Source organism: Cucumis melo, chromosome 1, assembly GCF_025177605.1.
Source record: "Cucumis melo cultivar AY chromosome 1, USDA_Cmelo_AY_1.0, whole genome shotgun sequence".
Classification (NCBI taxonomy): Eukaryota; Viridiplantae; Streptophyta; class Magnoliopsida; order Cucurbitales; family Cucurbitaceae; genus Cucumis; species Cucumis melo.
Genome location: NC_066857.1, coordinates 1198043 through 1225931, shown reverse-complemented (window position 1 = coordinate 1225931; position 27889 = coordinate 1198043). Strand labels below are relative to the sequence as shown.

Here is a 27889-nt window from a genome sequence, read left to right as displayed (position 1 = left end):
AAGCTTTGTCACCATGCTTGAAGATGGAGATGGGAAGTTTGTAAGTTGCTAAAGGATGTGGTCGAGATGTGTGTTCATTAAGGAAACTTGTGGTAGTGGTTATGCCATCTTCATATACTAGAAAGTGAGAGCATTTGAGTTGGACTTTGAAATTAAGGTCGATGTGTTGGACATATTTTGATGAGTTTTGTCGAGTTCGTATCCGTTTTCGTGTTCGATTCATGCTCGTAATGGAATCGTTGATTTCTAGTGACATGCCGACGAAGGGACGATTCCTACAAATATTAAAGATTTGTGCTGCCATTGATGAGAGAGTTGTGGAAGTTTGACAGTAGAATGAAAGACATTTATAAGAAAGAGTTTTGGAAAAAAAAAAAAAGCTTTCTATTAGGAAACAATTTTTTTTTCAAAAAACAAATTTAGATTAATCTTTTTAAATTATCTATTTATGTATAATATTTAGATTTTATGTTTCGAATGTAATTGGAAGGAAAGAAGATCAATATTAAATGAAATATTTTCTTTCTTTCTAAATGTATTATCGTTAACTATTTTATATTTCTATTTTTTGTACAAAATTACAAAATTTTATTTCATTCATTAGATGCCGATATTATTTGAATTTGAATCAAAATGGAACAAAATATCATCATCTCGATCGAGATAAACTAAGTAGTAGTCTATCTTGGTTTATTATAGATAATTTGTTATAATTATCATTTAAAAATAATTTATATATTTATTTTCAATTAACTTTTGGTTTATTAAGTTATAGACTCACAAGAATTTTGAAACGTTTGTATAACCTCCACAACTACATAAGTGAACATGCTCATTTGAGGAATAAGATTTAGAGTGCGTTTGGATTATATATGGAAAAAAAAGTCATTCAAGAATATATTTTCTTTTAAATACTTTCTTTAAAATAAGTTTAAAATGTATTGAATAGATTTTTTTTAGTGCTTATATATGTATTTCGAGAAAGTTTGGTTCTAAATGTTTGGATTATTTTTCAATCTCATTTTAAAAAAATACATATCTAAGTTATCGGATATTTCAAAATTTTTTAAACTAATATCTTTTTTTAAATTTGAACTCTTGTAATTCAAACACACCCTTATCCGTTCTAATACGAAATAGAGAGATTTGAAGAGGGAGAATTGTTTGACTTCTCTAAAATGTAAATTAATTAAAGTTTTTCATTATTAAGACATTAATTAATTTGAGATTAAGAACAAAGAAAATCAACCAAGAAGAATCTTTGTCCTTCATCTTTGTCATCTATGGTTCGAATGAACTTGTATGGTGCCTTCCTTCCCATTAATCAATGGTGTGAAAGCATAAATTTTGTCGATGTGATTTTGACTCTTTCTTCACTAGACAATCCATTTAAGATTAGGGCACATTTTCTTTTTCTCTTTTGTCAACGAATGTACATTAGGGCTTAATTTTTTTCCTGCTCTTCTTCCGACCATGTGGCTGCCGCCAGCGGGACCCATCAGCTCTACCAAAACGTGTGTCCACTTTTTTTGGTCAAACTTTCCGCACCAAATACCAAACCCCATCTTTGAATCTTTCTCCATATAATTTCAGAAATGGAAAAGATGGAACTTTGAATCTCTCCCGTCAAATCGTCGATTCATTTCGTCGAACGAGTATATAGGGAGAACCCCATCTGCAGCCGATGCGGTTTCGCATCGGGCTTTTCTCTTCGATTTGATTTGGTGAGGGGTTTTTCAGATTAGAAGCTGCATTTTTGGTTTTCTTGTTTTTGCACCCAATGGCGGCGGCTGTGGGGGGTATGACAACGTGCTTTGCTCGTCCGAGTGTTGAATTTATTGCTCCTTCAACGTCGTATTCTGCTCCTGTGCGTGTGTTCTTCAAACCCTTTAAGGGTAAGAGATTTGTGTTGCGCAGGGGAGGTTGTTGGGGTCCTAAGTGCGAGATCGATCCTAATTTCACCTCGGTTCGAATTGATCAGATTGGTTCGAATGCACCTGGTCTCTCGGCTCTTGAATTGCTTAAGACTTCTTCAGTTAATAGTGAGTGTTCGAATTTTAGATCTGTTTAGATGATGCGTCTTTGAATTGAATGCTCATTTGCTTTAAATACCCTCTGCCGATGATGTAGAATTGCTCAGATTCTCTCTTGCAATGAAATAACAGTTTGATTACTGGCAATTTCAGATGTATGTTAATCTCGATAGCAACTCGTTGTTTGTTGTTCCTTTTGATCTTGGAATTATTTCATCGACATTCCTGAGTTTTCTGAGACTTTTGTGCTTTGGGAATAGTGACTTTCTTTTTTCTTTTCTTTCCAGTAATGGTTTGACTTCTACAAGCAATTTTTGTCATGAGAAGCTCTGAAAGATGTTGAGGGAGCTAATTGTTGTTACCCATTTTTTCATTTGAACAGGATATACAAGGGAAAGGAGCAGTATTGTGGTGATTGGTCTTAATGTTCACACTGCACCGGTAGAGTTGCGTGAGAAACTTGCCATTCCAGAAGCTCAATGGCCTCAGGCCATTGCTGAACTCTGTGCTCTGAACCATATAGAAGAAGCGGCCGTTCTTAGCACTTGTAATCGGATTGAGATTTATGTTGTAGCGTTGTCTCAGCATCGTGGGGTTAAAGAAGTGACAGAATGGATGTCCAAGGTGCGTAGTAAACTGACTGTTATGCATATTTTTTCGATCAATACGACTTTATAAGTAAATGTTGCTAACTTTCTTATTCTTTTCATTTGGCAGAGAAGTGGAATTTCTATTTCAGAGCTTTGTAAGCATAGGGTTCTATTATACAATAACGATGCAACTCAGCACCTCTTTGAAGTTTCTGCGGGTCTTGACTCTCTTGTCCTTGGAGAAGGTCAAATTCTTGCTCAGGTGAAACATGTTGTTAAAACAGGGCAAGGTGTAGCTGGTTTCGACAGAAAAATTAGTGGGTTGTTCAAGCATGCCATCACTGTTGGAAAGCGGGTTAGAGCCGAGACAAACATTTCCTCGGGATCGGTTTCTGTTAGTTCAGCTGCTGTAGAGCTTGCACAGAAGAAGCTTCCAGAATCTTCGTATGCTACTGCAAAAGTGATGGTAGTTGGTGCTGGAAAAATGGGGAAACTTGTGATCAAACACTTGGTTGCAAAAGGATGTAGGAAGATGGTGGTTGTGAACAGAACTCAGGACCATGTCGATGCTCTAAGCAAGGAACTCAAAGATGTTGAGATAATCTACAAACCCCTCTCAAAGATTTTAGCATGTGCTGCAGAAGCGGATGTCATCTTCACCTGCACTGCTTCAAAAACACCCTTATTCACGAAAGAACATGTAACGATGCTCCCCCCTGCAGGTACAGAAACAGGAAGATGTTTATTTGTCGATATATCAGTTCCGAGGAATGTTGAGCCATGTGTATCAGATCTTGAGACCGTGTCTGTCTTCAATGTGGATGATCTCAAGGAAGTGGTTGCTGCTAACAAGGAGGATAGACTAGAGAAAGTTCAGGAGGCTCAATCAATAATCGCAGAAGAAATAAACAAATTTGAAGCCTGGAAGGATTCTCTTGAAACTGTTCCTACCATCAAGAAGTTCAGAGCTTATGTTGAGAGGATCAGGGCCGCTGAACTAGACAAATGTTTGTCCAAGATGGGTGAAGACATACCAAAGAAAAAGAAAGTAGCTATTAATGATCTTAGCTTGGGTATAGCTAACAAACTACTTCATGGTCCAATACAGCACTTGAGATGTGATGGCAATGATAGTCGAACGTTGGATGAGATACTTCAGAATATGCATGCTATTAACAGAATGTTTGATCTTGAGACGGACTTGTCTGTCTTGGAAGAGAAGATTAGAGCAAAAGTTGAACGTGGCCAGAAGTAGAGGTTGCATTCTTTTGTGAGGCTTTGTTGATATTCTTACAGTTGCAGCATTCATGTCTTGTGACTGCTTGTAGCTTTATACGGTTGACAATTCAGTTTCTATTCCTTTGTATCTTGTGGGGCGAATTGCCCAATCATGCGAATACCAAGTAATGTATCAAAATGAGACTATAGAGAAAAATAACTATTGCAATTGACTCGTTGTTTTCTGTAATGTACAATATAAAGGAAGTGTGGTGAAGAAACGTTGATTTTGTTGCCTTTTAATCATGGCCCAGATCATCTCACGAATTCTTAATCTGATGAACAAGTTTTGGTATACTTGCTTGGTCAACAGTTCCACTATTCTTCAAACATTCCAAGTCAAGAAAGGCCAAAACTTTTTAAAAGAAAGTTCTAAATCGGATAATAATATTTGATTTTAGATTATAGATTGATTAGCAACAATCAAGAAATTACATTGCCAATGATGCCTGTAATCTAGCAAGAATCATTTAGTGCGAGTGAGAAACAGAGGAAGAAAAGAAACTCAACTTTTTATCCTACTTTTGTAGGAAAATCATCATGATCAGATTCTATCCTCCTACAGACAGCAGTACATTTCTCCATCAAAATGGATCTCTATACCCTTTATGTGTATCTTGTGGTCTTAATGTTTCAAGAACCAGACCTTCAATTCGAATGAGTAGGTTGTTAGAGGATCTTCGTGGGAAATGTGCAAACCTCTTGAACTCAAAAATGAACATATTCTTACTCTAGAGATTATTCCATCTTCAAGTGATGACTGATGAGTTTGGACAAAATGTCAACCCACGTATCTGGAACCCCCGGTAAGCACCAATGCATGCAGTCCTGTCCCCAAACTGCAACAGCATCTTGTCTTCCCAACCAAATGGCCGGATGAGCATCTGCTCTGAACTCACTCAAGTGAGTGAGATCAAGAACCTCAAAATCTGTGTCACGTATTGCCTCGTCGATGAGACGATTTATTGTTCTCGCTTCTCTATTCACCCCATTGTTGCTTGGATCAAACCAAATGTCTAGCTGTCCAGTTATTATTACTCAATCACCTTGTGGAAGAGGAAGTTAAAAGACGGGCCAAACTTAACTGAAAGGAAAGGTTTGCTCACCTGAGATTCTTCAAGGGGTTCATTGAATAAGCAGCTGCCATTTTGATTCCATTCACCACCATAAAAATGTCTAGGGGATTGTAGACGCCAAAACTTGAGTGTCTTGCCAGGAATTTCTTTTTGTATGTGAGAGACCATATGTTTAAGAACAAGTTTGAGTCCATCCATCATCTCGAGAGCTGGAACTATTGGTTGACCAGCACGATAAAAAACTAAAGGTTTCTCTTTTGGAAATTTATCGTAACCCCACCTGGTAAGAATTAAACCTTGTGAGATTGTAAAATGGCAACTAAAGAGTTAAAAGCAATTTTTATCTTACATGGTGCATTGTACCGACAAACACCCCTAGCTTAGTATTCTAACACATTTGAGCTACCGAAGGAAGAACACACCACAGGGTAAATTTCTCCCTTTTGCCGCTCTTTGTTTTCTTATTGTGGTTTCCACTTAATGAAAGTGTGGTTATCTTAAAAAAACACATAAAGAAAATTATATACAGCTGAAAAGACTTGGAAAAATCAGTTTAAAAATTTATCATCTAAAAACAATGCTAAAAAATAGCACAAGTCAAAATCTACTTGAGCCCGGGCTTCCCTTCCACAGGATAGCCCCTTACCATTAAATGATGTGACCAAAAAATGACTTGCAAGAATAAGATCTTGATTTATCTAAATTTCACCAGTGTCTACCTCAAGTTTTAAACGCATAGCTTTCTAGATTTTAAGCGAGCCCATTCCTCAATCTCCCTATCTAAAACCCAGTGTCACAACAACAGTGCTCCATATTCCATTTCTTCGAACTTTTGAAGTGGAAAAGATCTGGCAAGAGTTCAAACTTTGCTAATCAACTTACACATCTTGATAGTTTATTTTGCTTCTATGTTTTACCTAAAAGGGAAAACAAAATCAAATACTAACAACAGACTCACAAGAGACCATAAATGTCCAAGGAGAACTGCTGCTGTCAATCTGACTTCAAAGCCCAACCATATTGAAAAACTGCACGCATGGTGGCAAGAAGAAGCTCCAGTCAAGCGAAATAAGGTCTAAAGGGTAATTACAAAAATCTTTACACACAGGACCCAAAGAGAGGGGGACTACACCTCACCCAGAGTCTCTCAACCCCTCTAAAATGTACCTTAATTAAAGTTACAACTTTGCTGGCATTTCTCCCAAGAATGTACTTATTTCACTTTAAATTATACCCAGAATTCATAATACATTTTACGCTTATGGCAACAATAAAAACAAGAAAACTCAGACTTGCCTAAGTAGCCAAGATAACGAGGGAATGCAAAGATGTGATCTTTGTACTTCAAGCAACTCAAATTCCTCTCTTGAGCTAATAAAATGCTGCCCCTCAATCTATAAACTTCCAACCAACAACCATCAGATTACTTAACCTTCCAATAAAATCACTCACTCGCATAGTCTACTGTGTATCTAACAGATAAAAGCACGATATTGAAGGCATTGGAAGAATTGTGTTGATTAACTGTCATATTGCTTAAAAGAGAAAAAGAATTTACCAATGGCCAGTGTTAAATACAAGGACATCGTAGAAGTTGGTAATGTTTGCCCAATCATCTGCAGGAATATCAACATCCACTCTGTATACTCCTTCTGATTGACTTTGATCACCAGATGCAGAATACTTTGGCTGCCACCTTTGTTTAATCAGTTACAAGAACATAAGAACAAATATAAAAGAAAACAAACCAAATAGATTTGTCAGGTTTAATTCCACAAACAGACTATTTCTTTGGTTAAAAGTTAATAATCCATAATAGAAGAAATAACATGTCCTGAAACTCGAACATGGTTATGAGCTCAAAAGTAAATTTCATGAACTTAAGTGGTAAATTTTAAATGATATTGGAGTTATAGTATAACTCTGCCTAGTTCCCATGCAAAAATTTTCTTTACAGAAAAATGAGAATTTGATTGATAGAAATGAGCATATTGTGTAAGTCCTACTATAGAGGATAAGGTATCACATCCTCTTTAACTAAAAATGATTGCGAATTCGAGCTGAACCTACACTGCAGTCCATAAACCAGCAAAACAAGATAGAAAAGAAAACCATCAGATTAGATATTTCTACTTCAAAAGTAAGCCTCCAGCTTGACTTCCCCTAAACTTTCTCACTTATTTCAAAACTCTTTACAACCACAAAAATCACAACATTGCTGAAACGTACCCCGAACAAAACGAAGATCAGGGGAAACAGCATTAGATGGATCCAAGACACTAAAAAAATTGTAAATAAATTTGAAACAAAGATCCTCTTTCAAAGCCATATTACAGACTAAAATAATTCATGGTTGCTAACTTAGAAATTTTACTTCTGAAGTTCTAATCATTTAGCAAACTCAGAACATAAAAAAGTGAAAACATTCTAACCAATCATAGCTACTTTCCATTTTTGATTGGAAATTCTAAGTTGCAAGATTAACAAAAATGCTACAAAAAGCCAGCAATCATACTTGTATTTGGCGAGCAACACTGCACGATGATAAGCAACCGTCACATTGAATGTTGGAAAATAAGCACCCTTCCAAGCTCCTTTCCTCTTCCACTTCTTTGCACCCAAATCAGCCACTCTAAGACTACACAAAAACGAAGTCAAGAAATTTTCATTCAAAGAATCACCAACAAACCCAATATTCCTATTTCTCATCAGATCGAGAAATCTGAACGGATCAATCTGGGGCAAATCGCAGGTTTGGGGTACCCATTTCCACGAATTGATTGTACCCATATTCTCTCTTTGGTTCCTAAAGCAATTCCAGGCGTTTCTATGAAATGGGCAAGTCTCATCGTAAATGGGCCTGCGATTGGGGTCTCGACTCCAGTGACCCTTGAAGAGATTGCATGTGGGTGATGCAGAAATCTTTTTGATTTTTGGAGATGGCGAAATGGGTGCGTGAAGAGACACGGTTAAGGAGTAGAGAAAAAAGATTAAGAGGGGAAGAAGGATGAGCCATGGGAAAAGGGGTCGGATGAGCTTACGCTGCATTGCAGAGCTTCATTTATGGCGGTGGATTGAAGGGAAAAAAAAAAAAAACTGAATCAGTGGTGCTCCGGCGAGTTTAAGAGAAGCAGTAAAGAGATTCACTTTTGGAAAATTGTCCTCTTGAAGTTTCCATCGAAATTGAATAGTCATCGAGCGTCATAAAAATTAAACCTTTTCAACTTATATCTAAACTATCATTTCTTTTCTTTTTTGCTTTTTCGGTAAATCTCGACATACCATGAAAGAGAGATTTACATAATTTAGATAATCGACAAATCAATTAGGATTTGGAGAAATACTGAAAAGAAGTGACAATGTTGATTTTGGAAAGATGACATGATTTTTTAAATTTTACGTGAACCTTGGTTCATCTTCGATAAAATTGTATCGAAAAAGTTTAAATTATCAATTTCATCTAAGATAAACTAAAATCAACGTAATTTTTAACTTTTTATTTAAATAGGGGAGAAATCATCGATATTTGCTTTACGAAATGAAGTTGTGAAACACGAAAGAGGGATTAATCAAATGATTTATATGGCACCTTATTTTATTAATCTCTTAGATATTTCTCCTATAGGACACATTACTTTAGTGGTATCCCTTAAACTCTTCACATGACAAGTCTCCTTCTAAAGATAATGTTATGAAATATTTTGTATAGAGATAAAGGGTTCTAAAACCATATAATGTTCTTGAACATTTTGTACAAATGGCCTAAAATTTTGTTGACACAATATCCGATGCGATTTCTCAAAAGTTATAACTTTATTGTAAAGATTAAACCAAGTAAATAAAGGAAAATATATAAAAGAGCAGGAGGGATGTCAATAAGAAAATTTCTTGATTTTGATTATTAATATATAAAAGTAAATGATCACATTCTTAGCTCTCTCAATACTCTATCGGTAAGAAAGAGGTTGATGAATCAAAGGGTATTTTTTTTCACACAATCACGCGCGTGTGCATTCTCCAAACCGGAGATACAACCATCTTGTAGTTCATATAAGTATATGGAAACTACATTTCCATAATTTCTCATGTGTATAAAGCGAAAAACATTTTTATTTCTCTTCTTTCAAAACCATCAAAGTTTCTCGGATCGACTATAGCGTTTGAAACCACTTGCATTATTCCCTCTAGTTTCTTTAACTTGTTAGAACATCGTAAAATGACATTGGCTTCTTGGGGTTTCCACATAATTCCTGAGAATATCAAGAGAAGTTTGTTAGTTGACCAAACGAATCAGTAGAACAATTTTCCTTATATTGTTCGGTAATGTTTTCGTTTCTTGTTTAATTGCTTAAGAAAAAACAAGAAACAGAAAATAAGAATTTGTACCTCTATTGCAGAAGCCAAACGTAATATCGTAGCTTCACCCCATGGACGACCAATCAGTTGCAAGCCTATTGGGAGTCCTTGTTTATCGTAACCAATCTGAAAGATAGAGAAATAACATTGGCAAATGGAGGGAATGAAGCTGAATTCATAGATTATCACAAATATTTTGAGAATGAAAGCTTACATTAAAAGGAAACACTTCTTTTAGGGGAAAGAAAAGAAGAGTCTCTTTTGACTCTTCTATATAACAAACATTATTGCAATAACCTCTATAACGAATACCCCAGCCATAACATTCCCCCTGCATGCTTCCTTTCTCTCTTTACCAAAACAGAATAAAAAGTTGCTGAGAGCATAAAAGTCGAAGGAATACTAATGCAACAAGTAATCAAACTATCCCGAATGTATCTCTCATCAAACTTCTAATATAGAAAAAATGAGCACAGATCAATCATTTACTAAATATAGGGTGTTGGGGGTGGACTCACCGGGACAGAAATGGCAGGGAGTCCAATAAGATTGGCCGCAATGATGAACCGCATGAGATAACCTAACGTCATTCAAGCCATGAAATTTATATCATGAGTGAAAGTATCTATGGATATAGACATATATGTATTTATGTATGTAAGTACGTACGTATATGCATGTAATCAGAGAAAACTTAAACCATAATTTGCAGCATGATCACAAACCTGTAACCGGCATATCTGTCTCGCCATATTTATGAGCACTGGGAGGTATAAGTGGTGCAGTCATGCTGTTAAAATTAAAGGAGCATAATTTAGACAAAGAAAATTAATACAACTCAAAAGCAAAGTCTATAGGGGCAACCAATCCCATGCAAAGGGAGATAAATTATGTTTGATCTCTTTCTACAATGAACGGCAGATGGTCTGATTACTAACATAAAAATGTCAGTAGATATGATTCTAAAGAACATTGAAATCTGAATGGAGATTGTGAAACATACCCAGTTGTCGGGGTCACAATAACATCAATCTTCTTGAAAATTTCCATGTGATGGTGCATTATTCTCCGCCTAAAATAAAACATTCCTTCATTATTTACATTTTGTGGGGGTAGAGAATCATAATGCAATTATGCAACAGGACATGGATAATTCGACAAATATAAGAAGTAACTAAGCTGAAATGTTATTTTTTTCATTCAACACGTCTAAGAAATAATTAAGAAGTAATTAAGCCGAAATGTTAGGAAATAATTGTGATAATATTTACTTATATGCATATAAGAAAAATGGAAGAAAATCAAACACCACTACATACTAATGATGCTTTAAGATATCAACAGTTTTCTGGTCCCTAGTTTATCTCACCTAAGGCACTGTGCAGCCACATAATCCGATGCAGTGAATGACCGAAACAGTGCCGAACTGGTACGACTGTCATAAGTTAATCTTTTACCATTCCTGAAGAAAATAGATACTCACATCATATGAAAGCAACAAACCTAGAATACACTTAGGATAACTAAACAAGGAAAAAGTGTCAAAGTGTGGATGGCATTAAGGTTCATCCTCTAAGGGATGCATATAAGGAGCAATCAAATTTTAATACATCCTTTTACTTCTACTATTTTCTTGCTTTGGTTAACTGGATGGGAAAATATTCTGAAGCATACATGTCGTGTCACCTTATATAATTTTCCTAAACAAGAGCCTCGCTTGAAAATGTTTGAAAAGTTATACTGCAATGGAAAAGAAAAAGGTGCCCTTGCTAATTGCTACCCTGACCTCATCAACCGGAAATCCAATCTTCTGATAATTTTTCTTTTTCATTGAGAAACAACTGTTTAAGTTTAGAAATTGTCAATCCCTTTTACAGAAATTTTTTCAAATGTGATAATCTTAAGATGTAGGAGATGTAATAAATCTTCCAATGCCAGTTTTCGAAAAGCCAAAGTAGCATACCCATCCTCGATATCAGGATTCATTGAAGCAAGAAATTCAGAACCAATAGCAACAAGATGAGCAGTGCGCATTTCAAGCAGCTCAGGCACAACAACTTCTACAATCTTGCAAATTTCACATAAAGAACACAAAATGTCTAAGCATGATGAGTTACATTAGCCAGTAAAAACAAGATGTTGCTCTTAGCATACTTTATAGAGCTGAGGAAGCCATTTCTTAAGAAAGAAATAATAACAATGGGCTTACTTCGCAACCATGAGTTTTCGTCAACAGTTGAAGAATGTCCTCACTTTTTTCAGAGATGTCAGTTGAATACACATCATTAAACCACTGTCAGAGAAGAGTGAAATGCTCAATGAAACATCTCATACATAAAATGATCAAATATAACCAACCAATTTACAAGAAAATAAGTTACCGGGGAGTACTTTCCCAGTCGTAGTGATCCCAAAATATTCAAATTATCATCAGATGATAGAATTGGCAAGCACGGTGGGGCCTAGAAATGTACATAACGATGATTAAGTTGTCAATTTATATAATGAAGAAAAATAGATCATCTTAAACAGCAGTTCATCAGTAGACAATGGTCATCCAAGACTTGAGGAGGAAAGGGTGGTGAATTAATAGCAGCCTATTAATTCCTCTGTTTTTTTTTTCTTTTTTGATAACCAAATTTGGAGGCCCCACTCTTTGCATTATGTTTATAGCTCACTTACCAATCCTGGGAAGCCTACAATGCAATAAGCCCAACTCCAAGAGAACAGCATTTTTTTTTTTTTTTGCCCCATTTATCAAAGCTTCATGGTCGAGGGTTGATCATAAGCGAGTATGGAAAAGGGGGCTGTTCAAGTTTAAGCTGTTCATAGATTCATTCCAATCCAAACTAGGATGGTTTCAAGTTCTATCTTTACTTATTTACAATCGTATAATTCTTACTGGTTTCAGGCTGATTTTATCCTCAGGAGTGGATCCCAAAATTGCTGCATATCTGATAAGACATAAAAAGGGAAGAATGTAACCAGCGCTCTGAATCAATCAACATGATACTAAAGATTAACGACAGTCGGCATATAGTTTCAAAATCAAAAGATGAATATGATTGTGCCCAGCTACCAGCTACTAAAGAAAGTAACAGCGACAATGAGTGAAAAAATATGTCATACAGTTGGCCATTAAAGGTTCACTACAATATCCTAGGAGCGCTTATTTCATCTCTTTATCATAATTGGTAAATAATGCAATGTGATTGGAATGTGACCAACGGCATAAAGATGCTTAGACTAGACAGATGACTTATGGTGGCACCCAATGTGAAGCACTTACACTAGCATGATATCTTCCACCGATGATGCTATTGGTCCAATAATCTCAACAGTCCCACTATCACAAAGTGAACTGCAAAGAAAAAGTTCGGCATTGAGATCCATCTTTTCTCCATGAATAAATAAGGGACAAGAGAAAGAGTAACTGAGATACCCTAACTCCCATCGTTCCTAATAATCAAAGTTCAGAACTCTATGCCATTTGTAAGGTACACAGTACATTGGGAGAATATACTATGCAAAAAAAATTAAAATTCTATAGCTTTCAGAATCAGACTTCACGCGTTTCATCCTCTTGCGCTTAATTTAGAAAAAGTTCATTTAATGCACATCTTATCAGATCCTAGTTATATATGCCATAATTTTTTAGGTTACTACAGTAATACTCAATAATACAAGATTCGCGTACCCCTACATTGCAGTAAGAAATAAGCAAAATATATAATTATGCCAACGCACTTAGATGAGAAAGATCAGGATAAAATTCCAATCACTAGTATTCCTTTCTTAGCTCCCAGACAGTGTGATTAGGGACAAGTATTTTGGCTCCCTTAATGAGTATTTTCACCTTTGAAGTGCATGGACCAGTTAAACTATAATATCACATCACAGGCTACATCCTGAACACTAATTTTAAATCTAACATGAAAATCTATCCAACTCATTTCGTCAGCAATTAACTTAGCACTACTTTGAACGTAACCTTGAAAATACCGTTTACAATATATATACTAATTTGGATTGTCTTTATCTTTTCGTTGTAATCTTGTTCTGTTATTTATGCTTTCTTTTATCTCTTCTATCAAATGAAAAGTTTTGTATCTTGTTAAAAAAATGGTTATCAAACCAAGCACGAGTTTTTTTTTTTTTTTTTTTGAAAAGTTGGTTTGGATGTATATTAAAAAGTTTGACATAAGACGTAATAACTCCATATGCAATGTAAAGTTAAAAGAAACTTTTGTCATGAAAAATGCTGGAATACATAAATATAATATATTTTTAAAATTTTATATTATAATTAATGTGTACTTAACGTGTTCTAGATTTTTGGAAATGAATGTATCTTGTGTCTATGAGGGTTCACTTCTTACCTAGTGGCTAGTATACTTCTTTAATATATATTAGTTGAAGGGCATACCCTTTCATACTTGTCCGCCCATACGTTGTTTTTAAGCCCACAACACCACAAAGGGAGGAAGGAATACGAATTGAACCTGCCATATATTATCTTAAAATTTTCACAAACGAACTAATAACGAATGACTTTTCAGTTTTATTTGCTGGAAGAAAATAAACCTTTCATTGCAATTTAAACATCCTTGCTACATTACAAAGTAAAATCAAGAAAATCAAGAATACAGAACCTAAGAAAAGTATGTTCCCTACCTCCACCATCTGTTCCAAGTGCAGCAGAACATATACCAGAAGCAACAATTGCTGCAGGACCTGAGGACGACCCTCCTGTATACCTATCAGGTGCATGAGGATTTCTTGTTGTTCTGCAGTACCAAACCACCCAATGAGATTATACCAAACAGATGCATCTAAAACATCAATTAGCGTTGTCAAGTGAGCAATGAGCAATACATACCCATAATTTGGATTATTTCCAGTTGTACCCATACCCAACTCATGCATATTTGCTTTCCCTACAAGTATTACACCACATCTACGTAACCTAGCAACAGAATCTGCATCCTTTTCCACAGAGCGTACCTCATGCATCCATGTTGATGCACCTGTAAGCAATAAAATGAAAACCTTAATCTACAAGACTTTGTGGAAGACCTTTAGCTCTGCCCAAAATTGTTAACCTTTAGTTGGATGAGGGTAACAGTCTATATCATCCTTGATTGCTATGAATATCCCATCCAAGATAGACAGTGGACTCCCTAAACAACAAAAGAAAGTCAGCAAGTATTGCAACTTATTACTTGGAAAGGAACAAAACATAAAAGACTTGTGCAAAGGAGATAAGAAACATGAGCCAATACCTTCCTCAAACCTCCGTGTAGAAGCAGCAGCTTGCTTCATGACTTCCTCAGGATCAAAAGAAATTAATAGAGGTGCTGATGGTTTTTTGTGATTGAACTCCTGTATAACTGAGATTACTTGTTCTGCAACCTATTACAATGTCGTAATGAAAGAACTCTAATTAGTTCAGTTGGTGACCTGAATTAATCACAATGAACAATCTCCAGACAAATAGAAGCTAGTTATGGAATACCGTGGAAGGGGTCACACGCCTCGACCGATAAGCATGTGCATAGTCACGAATTTTCCAATATCTGAATGGTGAAGACGGGCCTGCCTCAACATGGGCAATGGGATCATAATGTGGAAGACACTTCAAAGCTATGTCTACTCTGTCTTCAGGTTTCCCATCTTCATCAAGGGCCGATACAACGGGCTCTTCTTCTAAATTCATAAGATAGATATTAAGCACTTCAGTGCTCAGAGAACCATACATTATTTGGAAGCATTTGGGTTGTTCAGTTGGTTGATCATGTGACATTGCCCGTTAAATTATACCCACTTGTCCATTTAAATTTTCACCATTTCAACTACCCTCAATGTACAATGGTATGATAATAATCAATTCATAGTAGTAAAATCTAAATCTAAATCTATAACACAATTTTTTAGTTCAACAAAATGTTTAGTAGAAAGAAGTACTGTGTTAACCGCTAAGCTCAGGTCATGTTAGCAACTAAATCATAATCCATTACATTTTGATAGAATCAATAGTGGTTCTATCCATAATCCTAACTAATCCATCTAAACAAAGGCACTGTTCCGATTGATGAAAGCTTGACAAACAAACAGAACGACTAAGCAATTAACTGGAACAGTATCAGTCAACAAAAGAACAAATGACCTTGAGGAAGAAATTCTGGCTTAAACATAGGTGCCTCTGGTATCACTGTATTCAGCAGCAACTGCCAATGACAATAGTACATTGAAACTTCAATGTAATCCTCCACACAAGTAGCAGCTCATAATAATCAAACAAAAAGAAGATAAAGAAATCAGAAGCAAAAAGTCAAAAAAACCTCCTCTATTTTATTCTGCTTCTTCAATATGGAGACCACGAAAGTACCAACAACAGGCATTTCGAGGATCCCAACAAAAAGCTTGAAGAGAAACCCAGCCAAATGAGGAGCTGTCACAAAGTCAAAAATCAAATTTCAACCACTATATCACAATTCATCCAAGAAATGAATAAAAGGGGTTTAAGAAAATGACCTTGAATGACCTCTTTCTCATATTTTACTGCCGATAAATCAAGTTTCTCGACAGGTACCATCACTCGCTTCTTCCCCATGTCAACTTGGTTGGAAAAATAAACGGAAGACAGAGATAGACAGAAAGTTGAAGGAATTGAGTAAAAAAAAAAAAACAAAAAAAAAAGACAATGGAGGATGATGATTGAGGAGGAGGGGTTAATTGGAAGGCGATGAAGACGAAGTTTGAAAGAGACGATTGAGGAGTAGAGAATACTAATATGGGAATTGGGTATAACCGAAAAAGTGATATTGCCGCCCAAATTCCTCGCAAAGTCCAACCATACAAGAAAAAATAATTGAAGGCGAGTGAACTGCTTGGGTCAGTTGGTAGTTGAATTGAATTGAATTGAAATTTGGTTGAGTAGGAAAGATTGAAGAAGAAAGATAAACTAAAAAATCACTTTGGAGCTTCCAAAATTGTGCGGTGTTAATTTTTTCTAAAACCAACTTTTCAAATTAACGTTAGATAACTTTTTGCAACAAAGTGCTCTAAGTCAACCTTCGACTCAAAGAAAGGGACTCTAATTTAACCACAAGTTTAGCTATTCAACTCTACCAAAATATATATACATATATACATATATATATAATATATCTCTTTTAGAATTATAAAAATGACAAATTGACCAAATATATTACCAACTAGAACTTTATAAATATCAAATACTTAAAAATGCATATAAAAGTTGGATAATAATATAAGTAGAAGCTACATAATAAATGCAATGAAATTAATGGGATATATGGAAGGTGGTTGGATATATGGTAAAGCTAACCTTGCTTGACTAATTAATTTTCCTATTCTTTACCATACTAACATTTTATATATTCTAAACCATATCCTTTAAGAACTTAAGAATTTAAGTTTATCATCTTTTTTTTTATTTTTTTTCTCATTCCTTCTTAAGTCTTCTCCACTCATAAAGTGATATTTGTCCTTCCATTGGTTAAGAAGATGAGAGGATACACTCTTTCTAAGTGGGAAAAGACTTGAGTGGCAAAATGTTTTTTTTTTTTTTTTTAAATCCATTATTAAGTAACATTAGAAATTGAAGAATCATATTTGAATGTGAAAAGACTTCAAGCACTTTTTTTTTTTACTAACTATTGTTATTATTTTGGTGATGAAATTGGGGAATTTGATTCCTTGCTTTTCAATGATTATAGGGAAAGAAAGAAAGAGAGACTTTTTGGTTTCTTTTGTTTCTACTCCCAACAACTTAAGCCACGGGGAAGTCCTTTTTTGTCATTTTCTTCTTTTCACGCTCTCAAACCCATCCCCCCAATTACTCTCTCCTCTCCACGCGGCTTCTCACGCGTTTACACACTTTCCATTTTTGCCCCTCCCTATCCCTTTATTTACAAATACAATTATATATATATATATATATATATATATACACGTGTGTGTGTGTGTATGTATGTATATGTACCCTACCCTCATTTTTATTCTTAATAATATGAGAATTGGAAAAACGTCACGATAATGTTAGATGTCTTTTCCTAGAAATTAGACAATAAGCAAAGGTTAACAAAGTCGATCGAACTTCTTCACAAATAGTCAAGGAAAACCAATTAGGAATTTCGGGAAATGTATCTCGTATCTTCTTCTAAGCTGAAAGAAGTGGATTGACAAAAAATAAACAAACTTTCCTACTACCCAAATGAAATGATACCTTTAGTAAGAGGATGAGCCATATGGTTTGATAACTATGAGCAGCAAGAAAAAGACATCACTTTTTACTCAACTAAAAGATATATTATGGTAACAATGCAAAGTTGTATAAACAAGATCAGAACAATATGACATTAGAGCAACAGAAAGTGACTGGATTACGTTGAAATGAAACTAGAAGGTACCCAAACCTTTTAATTATAGTCAAAACTTACAAAATTCTAACAGTCACTTCTTTAGCACAAACTCACAACCCGTAAGGATGTAAAACATTACAAACATAATATATATGCATCACATTATATCTTTAAAAATCTGACTTGAAGATCATTCTCTAAGAGTGAATTCTATATTACTTTCTAAAATTTGTTTTGATCGTTAATTAATTCTTTTATGTTTTTTATTCATTCTAGTAGAGAAAAACAAAAACCTTTCAAAATGAAAGTGAGAAAATTTATAATTTAAATAAAGAAATAGAAAATATCTAGAAGGTGAGGAGATAATTTATTTAATGTAATTTATTTTAATTTGTTCTTCTTCTATATGGCACTATTAATAATGTATATGGTCCCATTTCCACCAACTCTACATATAAATTCTACTTTATATATATATATATATATATATATATGGAAAATATAAGAAAGAAAAATATATTTTTTAGTAAAATATCAATGCCCAATTTTTTTTTTTATTGTATGAATTAAAAGGATGAATTAATATTTGATTAATTTCAATTTAACTTGTTTAACATATTTGGTATGTAACCTTTCGATCTCGAAGAAATTACTAATTAAACTTTATTTTAGAAAATATAAAATTAAAATTAACATGTTATTGAAAGTTAAATTTTAGATTAATACCATTATGAATATAGATTAGTATTTTTTCCTTTTTTTTTAATCAACAAAATCAGTCAAATAGTTTTGATGTTGAACAAAACTCTCAATTTATTAAAATTTTAGTGAAAATTAGAACAATGCCTTAACAAATTAAAGATAATAAAATGATATGATAGTTACCAAAATATTGGCACAAAATAAATTTATTATTTATTTCATCACTTCCAATGCAAATACTTCTAAAATTAATTATATTTTAGTTTGACTAAGAAACTTGATTTTGACTTTAGAGAGTTATTTATGTTAGATGAAATACTTAATCTAATCATTACCAATTAAATAATCTATAAATATATATTATATATTATATCAATCACTTTTAAATATATTAGAATAAACTCAAATATTTACAAAATATTTCTTAACGTTTATACGTGAATATTTTATTACTTCTTACAAATTAATCTCATCTATATTTGTCGAATAAAATTAAAAGTAAAGTGATTTCTTATATATCCATCTTTAAATTTTTATATCGAAATTAGGTTTAATTAGTGCATGTTAAAATTAGTCTTATAAAATGTTTTTAATGAATGACTAATTTTTAGCTATCTTCAATGCACATAATTGAAAATATGATTTGTTTATTAAAGTTGATTAAATTCATATTTTATTAAAGGAAAATATATATTTTTTTTAAATCAAATGGATAAAAATGTGATTTCAAAAAAGGTCTCACAGAGAAAAATGAAAGGCCAAAAATCACATGTTAAGAATAACAACTAACCCATTTTCCAATTGATGTGGAAAAGTTGAGGCAATGTGATAGTCTCCCTTTTCCCTTTTTTTCAACTTTTCTACTCCCGAATTCATTGAACATAAACTATCGAGTATTTTCTTCTAAAAAACGTCACTACGAGAAAAGGAAAAAAACATTTTACAGGTAAAAGAATTGTCGAGAGATACTGTCTCTTCCAACGAATTATTGACTACATCGGGCTTTGTTGTCTATTTTTGACGCCGTATATCGAAGTCAGGAATTAGATATCTAATATTGGTATATTTTCTGTATGATTTTTCAGTGGAAATTTGAAGTTTATTTATTTTTCTTCTATGCACCTAATGTTAAAAGTACATAACTTTTTTTTTTTTTTTTTATTTTAAGAAATATTAAAGTACAAATACAATTGAGATAAACGATCATTTACTTTTTAACAACAAACGTACTATCTTTGTATTACTGATCTTTCTCTTTGATGCTAAAACACGGGGAAAAAAAGTTTCAATATCAAAGTTAGAGATAAGAACTACATAACTTATAGAAAGAAGAAGTATGAATCGAGAAAGGATTGTAATAAAACATTATACGAATTAGATGATTTGTCGTTGAAATAATTGGAGAAATTTTTCCCAAGAATTAGGTCATTATTGCACGTACTTGTGACATAAAAGGGAGAAGAGATGTGGCTAAGGAAAGTAGGTAAAGCAAAATCAAATAGTCCAAAATAGAATAAAAGTAAATAACATGAAATAGATTGAAATGTTATGGTGGATCACTTCAAAACCCTATGTACTCCCAATTGTGTATATATATATTTGTCTTTTGATATTAAAATGACTCGGGAAGTGGTCCATTTCTAACAACATCTATCTATTTGATTACACACTTAAAGAAAATGACTCATCGAAGTATAGTTTGTTTTACAAGATAATAATCACCTTCCCTAGTTCGATCCTTCCTTATTTAAAGACCAAATTATATTACCTTAAAAAATTCAAAACACCCGAAATAATTACCAAGTTCGTAATAATTAGAATTAAGAAAACTATTGATTTTTTTTTGTTTTTTATGTTTGATAGTCATTTTGTTTTTATTTATATATACTCTTTTGAAAATCTTGGTTGCTATCATAATAATTTAATAATTATATTTTTCAATGTAATTACATTTTAATAAAAATTCAAAACAGCTCATTATTATTGATATATATATATATATATATATATATATTAAATTGTGAAGTATATCTTATCTTATACAAACATTTTTCTAAAATCATATACTAAAAAATATGTCATGTTTTTCGACCTCAATAGATATACTTATTTTTACTTTTTAAGAATACGATCTTTTTAAAAACTCTTTTTTCTTTTTTTCTAATTTTAGATGATAATTCGAAGTAATTGAGACAAAATAAACTTAATTTTAAAAGAAATCAAAATAAATAACGAAAATTGTTAGACTAAATAAAAACTAAACCCGAAAATTTGAAATCAAAAATTAATTTTTCTTAATTAAAGTTTGGTATTTGAGATTTATGATAATACGTTTATTATTGTGTATTTGTATGATATACTAAAGTTGAGTTTAATTGTTTGTTTGTTATAAAGATAGATGAATAAACCGCTAGAGAAAGCGAACACCAACCCACCACGTGTCCCTAAGCCAAATACATATAGAGAGACAGTGACACAAACACAACACAACACTCTCTCTGTTTTCTATTTCTCAATTCTCAATTCTCATCATCAAATCATCAAATGAAAAGGAAAACCACTCTGTTCTTCTAATTCAAACAAATACAATTATACAAAATTTCAATTTCCCTTCTTCGTCCGTGATCGTAATATGGATAATTACGCTTACAATTCCTATGCTGAATCCGGTGACTCTTCCCCTCGTTCCCGTGAGATCGATTTCGAAAACCCTCCTCCATGGGACGACGCTCAGCTGCAGAATCAGAACTACAAGGTCAAGTTCATGTGTAGCTATGGGGGTAAGATCCATCCTCGTCCTCATGATAACCTTCTCTCTTACGTCGGTGGTGACACTAAGATCTTCGCTGTTGATCGTTCTATTAAGTTCGCTTCAATGATTGCGAAGCTTTCTTCGCTTTGTGATACTGATGTTACCTTTAAGTATCAGCTCCCTGGTGAGGATCTTGATGCCTTGATTTCGGTTACCAACGATGATGATCTCGAGCATATGATGCACGAGTACGATCGTCTTTATCGTGCTCCTGGAAGACCCGCTAGGATGCGCCTTTTTTTGTTTCCGGCTAATCAGAGCCCTAGCTTTGGGTCTGATGGAGGTAGGTCGGATCGGGATCGATTTGTGGAGGTTTTGACTTCTGCTTCTGCTCATCCTGGTGATGCGCCTAAACAATCTGTTCCCAATAAGGTGGATTTTCTGTTTGGTTTGGATAAAACTGGAATCGCGCCTCCTCCTCCACCGCCTGTGGCGATTAAACTGCACGATCCGTTACCTGAGCCTGTTGCTCAGCCGATCGAGCCTGTTGCTAGACCTGTCCCGGGAGATCGGATCGCTATATCGGATCCTGTGGTTCATCCTGGTGAGATTCATCGTCAATTGCAGGAGTTACAGAGGTTGCATATTAGCGAACAGGAGCAAGCTGCGGCGTATCAGAGAAAATCTGAAGAGAATAATCTTATTGGAGGCTACGGCGGTGAGTACTACACGCAAAAGCCGATGGAGAAGACTCCACAGCCAAACGCGCCGCCATCGTTGCAACCACCGGCTGGTTACTGGCAGGAGAAGCAGGTTTCCAGCGGAGGTTTTCCGGCGACGATGACTGCCACACCTGGTGGACCGGACCAACCGCCGGTTTACATGATCCATCATCCCGGTGCTGTCTATCACTCGCCTCAACATCCGATGGTGAGACCGGTAACCCCGCCGCCTAATCAAGGCTACTACGCAGTACAACGTATGGCCTCAGATGTGTACCGTGAACAACCGGTCTACAATGTTGTACAACCTCCACAACAGCCGTATCCAGCCACTTCATCTCCAGGTCTGCCTCAACAACCTCCAAAGGTCACCGCCTATCCCGGCGGCGGTATGACTCTAGCAGCAGACTCAGGGCCACCCACTTACACACAGGTGGCATATGACAGCAGCACGGGGAGACAAGTATACTACACAACCGGCGGGGCCACCGTACTACCTGCACCTCCCCCGCCACCTTACCAGGGGGTGTCGGCGCCGATGAGTGGCGATATTAGAACCGGAGCAGTGGGCCAGGATGGGAAGCTGATTGCAAAGATTTCACAAGGCTCAGTTTGAATAACGACAACAGCTTGTGGTATAAAAATTTTGAGTTTTTCTTTTTCTTTTTCATTTTTATTTATAATATGAATACTGAATTTTATATTACATCCTTATGGTATGATATGGTCTTTCTTTTCTTTCTCGATCTATGATAAAAATATAGCATCTTATCATTATGTTTACGATATCATGTGCTAATCATCCCTCCCTCCCTCCCTCCCTCCATCTATCTATCCATCCATCTATCCTGGGTCTGTAGAAGTGATAAAAACCCATTTTCATTTTCATTTCTGCTTCTTTTTTTCTTCTTGCACAATTTGGGTTAGGTACTCATACTCTTTGGATGATGTCCATTAGGATGTTGGAAGAAAATTTGGACACAAGACTTTATGATAGTGAGTTTGGTATAGAAATTGAGACTCAGATATTGGCCAAGTTCCGAGATGGATGAGTCCTAAGTTAAGTTAATGACTTTTGTACCTTGTTTTATCATATCCTTGGAGAGGCTTTGAGCATCCTAGATTAGCATTGGTTTAGTGGTTGTTGTTAGAGCAAGTGTCATGTCATGATTTGAGTTTTAATTAAGCTATATATATATATATATATACATATACTTGAATGCTGCAAAAATTGACTTTGTGATTCGAATTTGTAGTTATGTTGCGTGGGAATGTCATTCATGTCGCAACAATAATCAATTGAGTTTGTTTAATTTGTTCTAGCTTAGCAGTGAAATAAATTTGCAAATTGTAAAACACCTTAAACAAATCCACATCTAAATCCAATCATAACCCTTTTCTGAATGAGAGATAATTAAAGAGATTCCCTTCACTTCACCCTTTTTATGCCAATTATTTACTGCTACATATTTGTATTTTCTATATACACCTCTATTGCCCTTTTCTTCTCTTTTGGTGGTTCCAAAGAGTTGTTCGGCGACCCCTATGATATGGTTGAATTCGGCTCGAAAATAATCTCGAATTTGATATAAATTATATTCCAAAAGAGAGAAAAAAATCGTCTAGGTTACTTTAAAACGAACACTCAAAATGATATCTTTCAATAAAAATAAAGATGGACTCGTTTTACTCAACAAATTTTTAACACAAAATCTTTCTCTAGTATTATAAAAGCATTTTACTTTGGATTACTTTGAAAGTTTTCTTCCAAGTTGAAAGAGATTCTCTTGTGGGTAAAATTCACCCAATTATTCTATACCCAACACCACACATGTATGTATATAGAATATTTTTTTCCAATTTTTCTTTTTCTAAATTTTCTCTTTCCATTATTAGAGATAATTAATATTAATTTTTTTTTTCCAATTAGTGAACTAACATAAATTAATTCCTTCAGATCAATACCTCATTTTGAATGTTAACGTCGTCCTATCATTCATCCACCCTTTGGGTTTTGATTTCTCTTACCCTTCAAATTGTGCAATCTATTGACACGTTTGAAGGGTAAGTAACATACTAATTAATTAAAATGAAATTGACACTTCATCAAAATATTTATAAATTTTCTTGGGAAACAAACAAACAAACACACACACACACACATACATAAAACACTCAATCATAAATGTTCTTTCCTTTTTCTATTCATTATACCCCACCTTTTCCTTTGAATTCAAGGGTAAGTTTATGTCACTTTCTTATCTTGTATTGGATATGCCACTTTTGTTTGACATTTTCTTACATTACTTGGCAGCAATACTATGGAATACATAAAAAAAATTAATTAATTAATTAATTAATGGGTATAGTTTTTGACTTTGGTGACACATGATAATTTATTTATTAAGCTATATATATAAGAACAAGTTGCAATATAGAGGTTGGAATCTATTAGAGTGATTATTGGTAATTATGAGATATTTATAGCATGATTATAGCTTCTCCATGTTGTACCCACCAGTTTTTTTAGTCAATTATATCATGTAGAAAAGGATGGGTTCCAACCTATAAGATAATGTTTTCATTGAATTATTTAAATTGTTTTTGTATACAAATGTATGACAGATGAAAAACTCATCATTTCATGGGTATATTTTACTAAACACTTTCTAGGTGAGTTCTATATATATATGATTTTATGGTGTAGACTCATCTTTTTGTGATATACGTAAGAGGGGTTGAGAAGGAGACGGTGTGATAAAGTGGTGACTTAATAAGACGTACACTACTTTATTAGTATGTGATACTTATTATAGAGATACAACGTAAATCCTCTAAACTCTTTTGTTATTCTAAACAATCCAAAATTTAAAAGAGAGTCTCGAACTTTAAAGAGTTTGAAGGTTGGATATAATAAGTTATCTTTTAATTTTATGAGAGTCAAAATGCTAACAAATCGATGGAGTTAAGTGGAAAAGTTAAGATGTTTCGGTAGTATTGCAAGAGATACTCTTTAGAGTTGTTTCACGCTAGTGAAGGGTAAAGTTAAGGCGTGTTTTTCTTTAACTTGCTTAGAAAGAAATAAAACATAGGGGTATAGCTGTAGGGGTAAAATGGTATTTTCATTGTCCGTCGAAAAGTAAATTACTAATGTTTTGAAATAATCTCAAGGTCGATCTATATATATATAATTGTATTTGGCAAGGAGTACACTAAAATCTTTTTCAAATCTATTTATTTCCTCGTAGCTCTTTCCTTTACGTACTATTCTATTATGTGTATGGAGAGGAGATATACAAAATTCTATCAATTTCCTTTCAAATTTTTACCAATTTTACGGAGGAAAAGTACGAGAAGGTGCTCTTGATCCCCTATGTTATGTGTGATTTTTGGACTTAAAAGGATAGAAGCGACGTGATGGAGAAGATAATAGTAAATAGATAAGCAACTGGATCGAGAAGATGAAACAATAACCTTAAGAAGAAAGGCAAATTGGGCTTTGAGCTTTGAGCCGAAGTGGCCTGATTGGTCTTGGTCTCGAAGGCAAGGAGTGGTCTGGGTCAAAATCTTGAATCAACTTCCTTGGCCCCTTTGGTCGATTGATAAGGTTAAAAGGTCGACTTTCTTTATTTAATTGAATTTGAGAATAAGTATTATCTTCCTTCATTGTCCACCTCGAAAAAAACTAACTTTGATAGGAAACGCGAATTAAGACCACATTTTTTATGACTAACTCTTGCAATGATCATCTCCAACAACAAACTCCACCAATCAACTACAATCAACCGACTGTGTTGATCGATCATAAGCTAAAAAAGTTTAACAGTGAAATTTTCAAATACAAAATTAAAACTATTAGTATATAAAATTTAACAATAATCATCTTTTATATTAATTTGACATTGATCGAAACATTTTAAGCAGAAGATCGATTTCATTTTAAAACAATTTTAATAAAAATGACTTTTTTTTAAATAAAAAAATCTTTTCATTTCTCTAATAATATAATTTTGAACATTATCTTCATCGGTATAAAATGATTTTTCATTTTCATCCACAAACTTTTGAGAATTTGATCATTGAATACTAAAAATTAAAGTTAGTTATGCTTTAACTCTTTAATTTTGTAAGTTATTCATTTGTTAGTTAATTGTTTGGTAACATTGCTTAAGATTAAAGCTATATTTCCTTAAGTTTTATATCGTTTGAGAATGATCGAAACCTACCCAAGTAGACATTTTGGTATATTGCCAAAAAAAAATTTATGAACTTTTAATTTTATGTCTAATAAATCTTAATCTATTTGATGATTTTTTTAAAAAATTAATAAACGAATAGAAAGTTTAGGACTTTTTTATAAATATATTTTTAAAAAATTTCAAAGACCAATTTGGACACAAAATTTAAAAGCTTATATTAAATCATTAACTACTTTTACACAAAATATAAAAGCTTTATATCACACTTTCTAGTGATAAACTTTACAAGCTCACTTCATTATTGAGTTGTACGTGAGACCGCTTCTGTTGTATAATCTCGTTCTTTGAGCTGACCATGTGCATAAGAGTTATTTGTATCAATGTAATGTCGAACATACTATGTATACTCTGATACTTAAGTTAGTATACAAAGAACGTATAGTTCAACTAAGCACTAGTAAGTTGCTCAATACTCTCTTTCGAATATTACTTACTTCTTCTCTTCGGAGCTGTTGAATGGAATTATTTATAACGGTTCTTCTCTAGACACTTGTTTGTGGTTTACGTGCACCACATTGGTGATGTCTGAGTGGTTGGTAACACACAAGGTTGTAAGGTGTCAAGATGAACTCAACTTCGTTATTTCTCGATTCAACTCAGTTGGTTAGTCTGCACCTAAGACGACTTTAACTCTTCCTTTTCGGGTCGTTGTGTATTTTTTTCATATGTCACCTCGTAGTTTTTCTTCAGCTCAGGTTTAACCACGAGCTTCAAACCGGGTAATCCTCAACGAAACTTATTAATAATATTTAAGTACTTTTAAAGTTTGATAACCTATTATAAGAACTAAACTCGTAATATAATATAGTAGTAAAAGCTGGTCATATGTAACGGTAATTAACACATACTTCTTTTCTTTTCATGATGTTTGAGGTCAAAATCCCCACCTCCATGTCTCATAATTTGTACTTAAAAGTTACCAAAGACTTGTGTAATGTAATGAAAACACATCTCTGCTAGCCAAGAAGCCATACATGAGTTGAATCAGAACTCAAGAAAGCATTATTATTATTGTTATTATTATTCCAAATTGGGAACAATGAATTGAAATGATGGTGAAGAACATATACCATTGTAAAAGAGTTTGAAGGAAAGCTTTCATGGAAAAATAGAACAATGAAAACCATAGAAAAAGTTGAGAGAGAAGGAGGAGAAAACCCTTTCATTTCATTTTTAGCATAAAGGAAATGAAGAGGAAAAGGAAGAAAAGAGGTTAGAGAAAGAGATAAAATATATATATATATATATATATATATATAAATAAATAAATAAATCAAAAAATATCTTAAAAATTGGAATATTTTCAAATATAGTAAAATAAATTAAAATATTTACAAAGTATAGTAAACACCAACAGACTTTTATTAATGTTTACCAACGATATTTATAAAAATCAATAAATAGACCTCTATCAGTGTATTTCATTGATAGAATTTGAAACATCACTAGCTATATATTGTAAAGATTTTCAATAACAAAATATATATCGATATATGATCGATCGCATGAAATAGTCTATAATAACTCTTTTTTTCCCTTTTCCTTCCATGTTTGCTATTATACATAAGTGGAGAATTTAATTTGTTAGTGTGATCCCATTCCAAAGAATTAAAATATATATAAAGTCTCCTAACATAAAGTGTTTAGGATTCGTCATGTATGTGAACACATCAAAAACTTGGAATCTCTTTACAACTTCAACTAACCTCTTTGGTCTCCTCAAAAATATAAAAC

General features: G+C 33.7%; 4 protein-coding genes across 5 annotated transcripts; 2 read left to right on the top strand and 2 right to left on the bottom strand.

The window, feature by feature from the left end:
* Positions 1–1438: 1438 nt before the first annotated feature.
* On the top strand, positions 1439–4144 carry LOC103495355 (glutamyl-tRNA reductase 2, chloroplastic-like). The gene is given in 5 exon segments (XM_008456878.3): positions 1439–1894; positions 1896–1992; positions 1995–2042; positions 2416–2657; positions 2751–4144. Coding segments are annotated over 5 exon segments (1629 nt in total). The 5' UTR covers positions 1439–1780; the 3' UTR covers positions 3879–4144.
* A 134-nt stretch (positions 4145–4278) lies between these two features.
* LOC103495354 (protein trichome birefringence-like 12) lies at positions 4279–8184 on the bottom strand. The gene is made up of 5 exons (XM_008456877.3): positions 7493–8184; positions 6536–6673; positions 5008–5257; positions 4632–4921; positions 4279–4547 (listed from the first exon to the last, which is right to left on the bottom strand). The coding sequence occupies exons 1-4, from the start codon at positions 8023–8025 to the stop codon at positions 4640–4642; spliced, it is 1203 nt and encodes a 400-aa protein (XP_008455099.1). The 5' UTR covers positions 8026–8184; the 3' UTR covers positions 4279–4547; positions 4632–4639.
* Positions 8185–8847: 663 nt separating this feature from the next.
* Positions 8848–16310, bottom strand: LOC103495353 (fatty acid amide hydrolase). 2 transcript variants are annotated; one of them, XR_007820253.1, is made up of 21 exons: positions 15868–16310; positions 15675–15784; positions 15500–15560; positions 14849–15039; positions 14616–14745; positions 14436–14513; positions 14213–14360; positions 14008–14120; positions 13760–13835; positions 12623–12694; positions 12236–12287; positions 11715–11795; positions 11543–11626; positions 11297–11400; positions 10703–10795; positions 10337–10405; positions 10059–10123; positions 9852–9913; positions 9548–9683; positions 9364–9459; positions 9178–9227 (listed from the first exon to the last, which is right to left on the bottom strand). XR_007820253.1 is itself a non-coding variant. In XM_008456875.3 (20 exons), exons 1-20 carry the CDS (start codon positions 15944–15946, stop codon positions 9171–9173), a joined length of 1821 nt encoding a protein of 606 aa, XP_008455097.1. In that variant the 5' UTR covers positions 15947–16302; the 3' UTR covers positions 8848–9170. The 2 variants fall into 2 exon arrangements, 1 of the variants encoding a protein (XP_008455097.1); XM_008456875.3 differs by lacking the exon at positions 9548–9683 and having other exon boundaries at positions 8848–9227; positions 15868–16302.
* Positions 16311–20805: 4495 nt separating this feature from the next.
* Positions 20806–22634, top strand: LOC103495352 (formin-like protein 20). The gene has a single exon (XM_008456873.3). The coding sequence runs from the start codon at positions 21055–21057 to the stop codon at positions 22510–22512; it is 1458 nt and encodes a 485-aa protein (XP_008455095.3). The 5' UTR covers positions 20806–21054; the 3' UTR covers positions 22513–22634.
* The last annotated feature ends 5255 nt before the right edge of the window (positions 22635–27889 follow it).

What these genes read in the sequence shown, in the direction of transcription:
- LOC103495353 (XM_008456875.3), bottom strand. Translation starts at nt 15,946, where the DNA reads ATGGGGAAGAAGCGAGTGATGGTACCTGTCGAGAAACTTGATTTATCG. An exon ending in GCCAGAATTTCTTCCTCAAG is followed by an intron (nt 15,040 to 15,499) that starts GTCATTTGTTCT and finishes TTATGAATTTAG; the next exon opens with AAGAAGAGCCCGTTGTATCG. An exon ending in ATAAAATCAGCCTGAAACCA is followed by an intron (nt 11,796 to 12,235) that starts GTAAGAATTATA and finishes GTACATTTCTAG; the next exon opens with GCCCCACCGTGCTTGCCAAT.
- LOC103495354 (XM_008456877.3), bottom strand. Translation starts at nt 8,025, where the DNA reads ATGCAGCGTAAGCTCATCCGACCCCTTTTCCCATGGCTCATCCTTCTT. An exon ending in GTGTTGCTCGCCAAATACAA is followed by an intron (nt 6,674 to 7,492) that starts GTATGATTGCTG and finishes GATTAAACAAAG; the next exon opens with GTGGCAGCCAAAGTATTCTG. An exon ending in GTATTTAACACTGGCCATTG is followed by an intron (nt 5,258 to 6,535) that starts GTAAATTCTTTT and finishes AATTCTTACCAG; the next exon opens with GTGGGGTTACGATAAATTTC.
- LOC103495352 (XM_008456873.3), top strand. Translation starts at nt 21,055, where the DNA reads ATGGATAATTACGCTTACAATTCCTATGCTGAATCCGGTGACTCTTCC.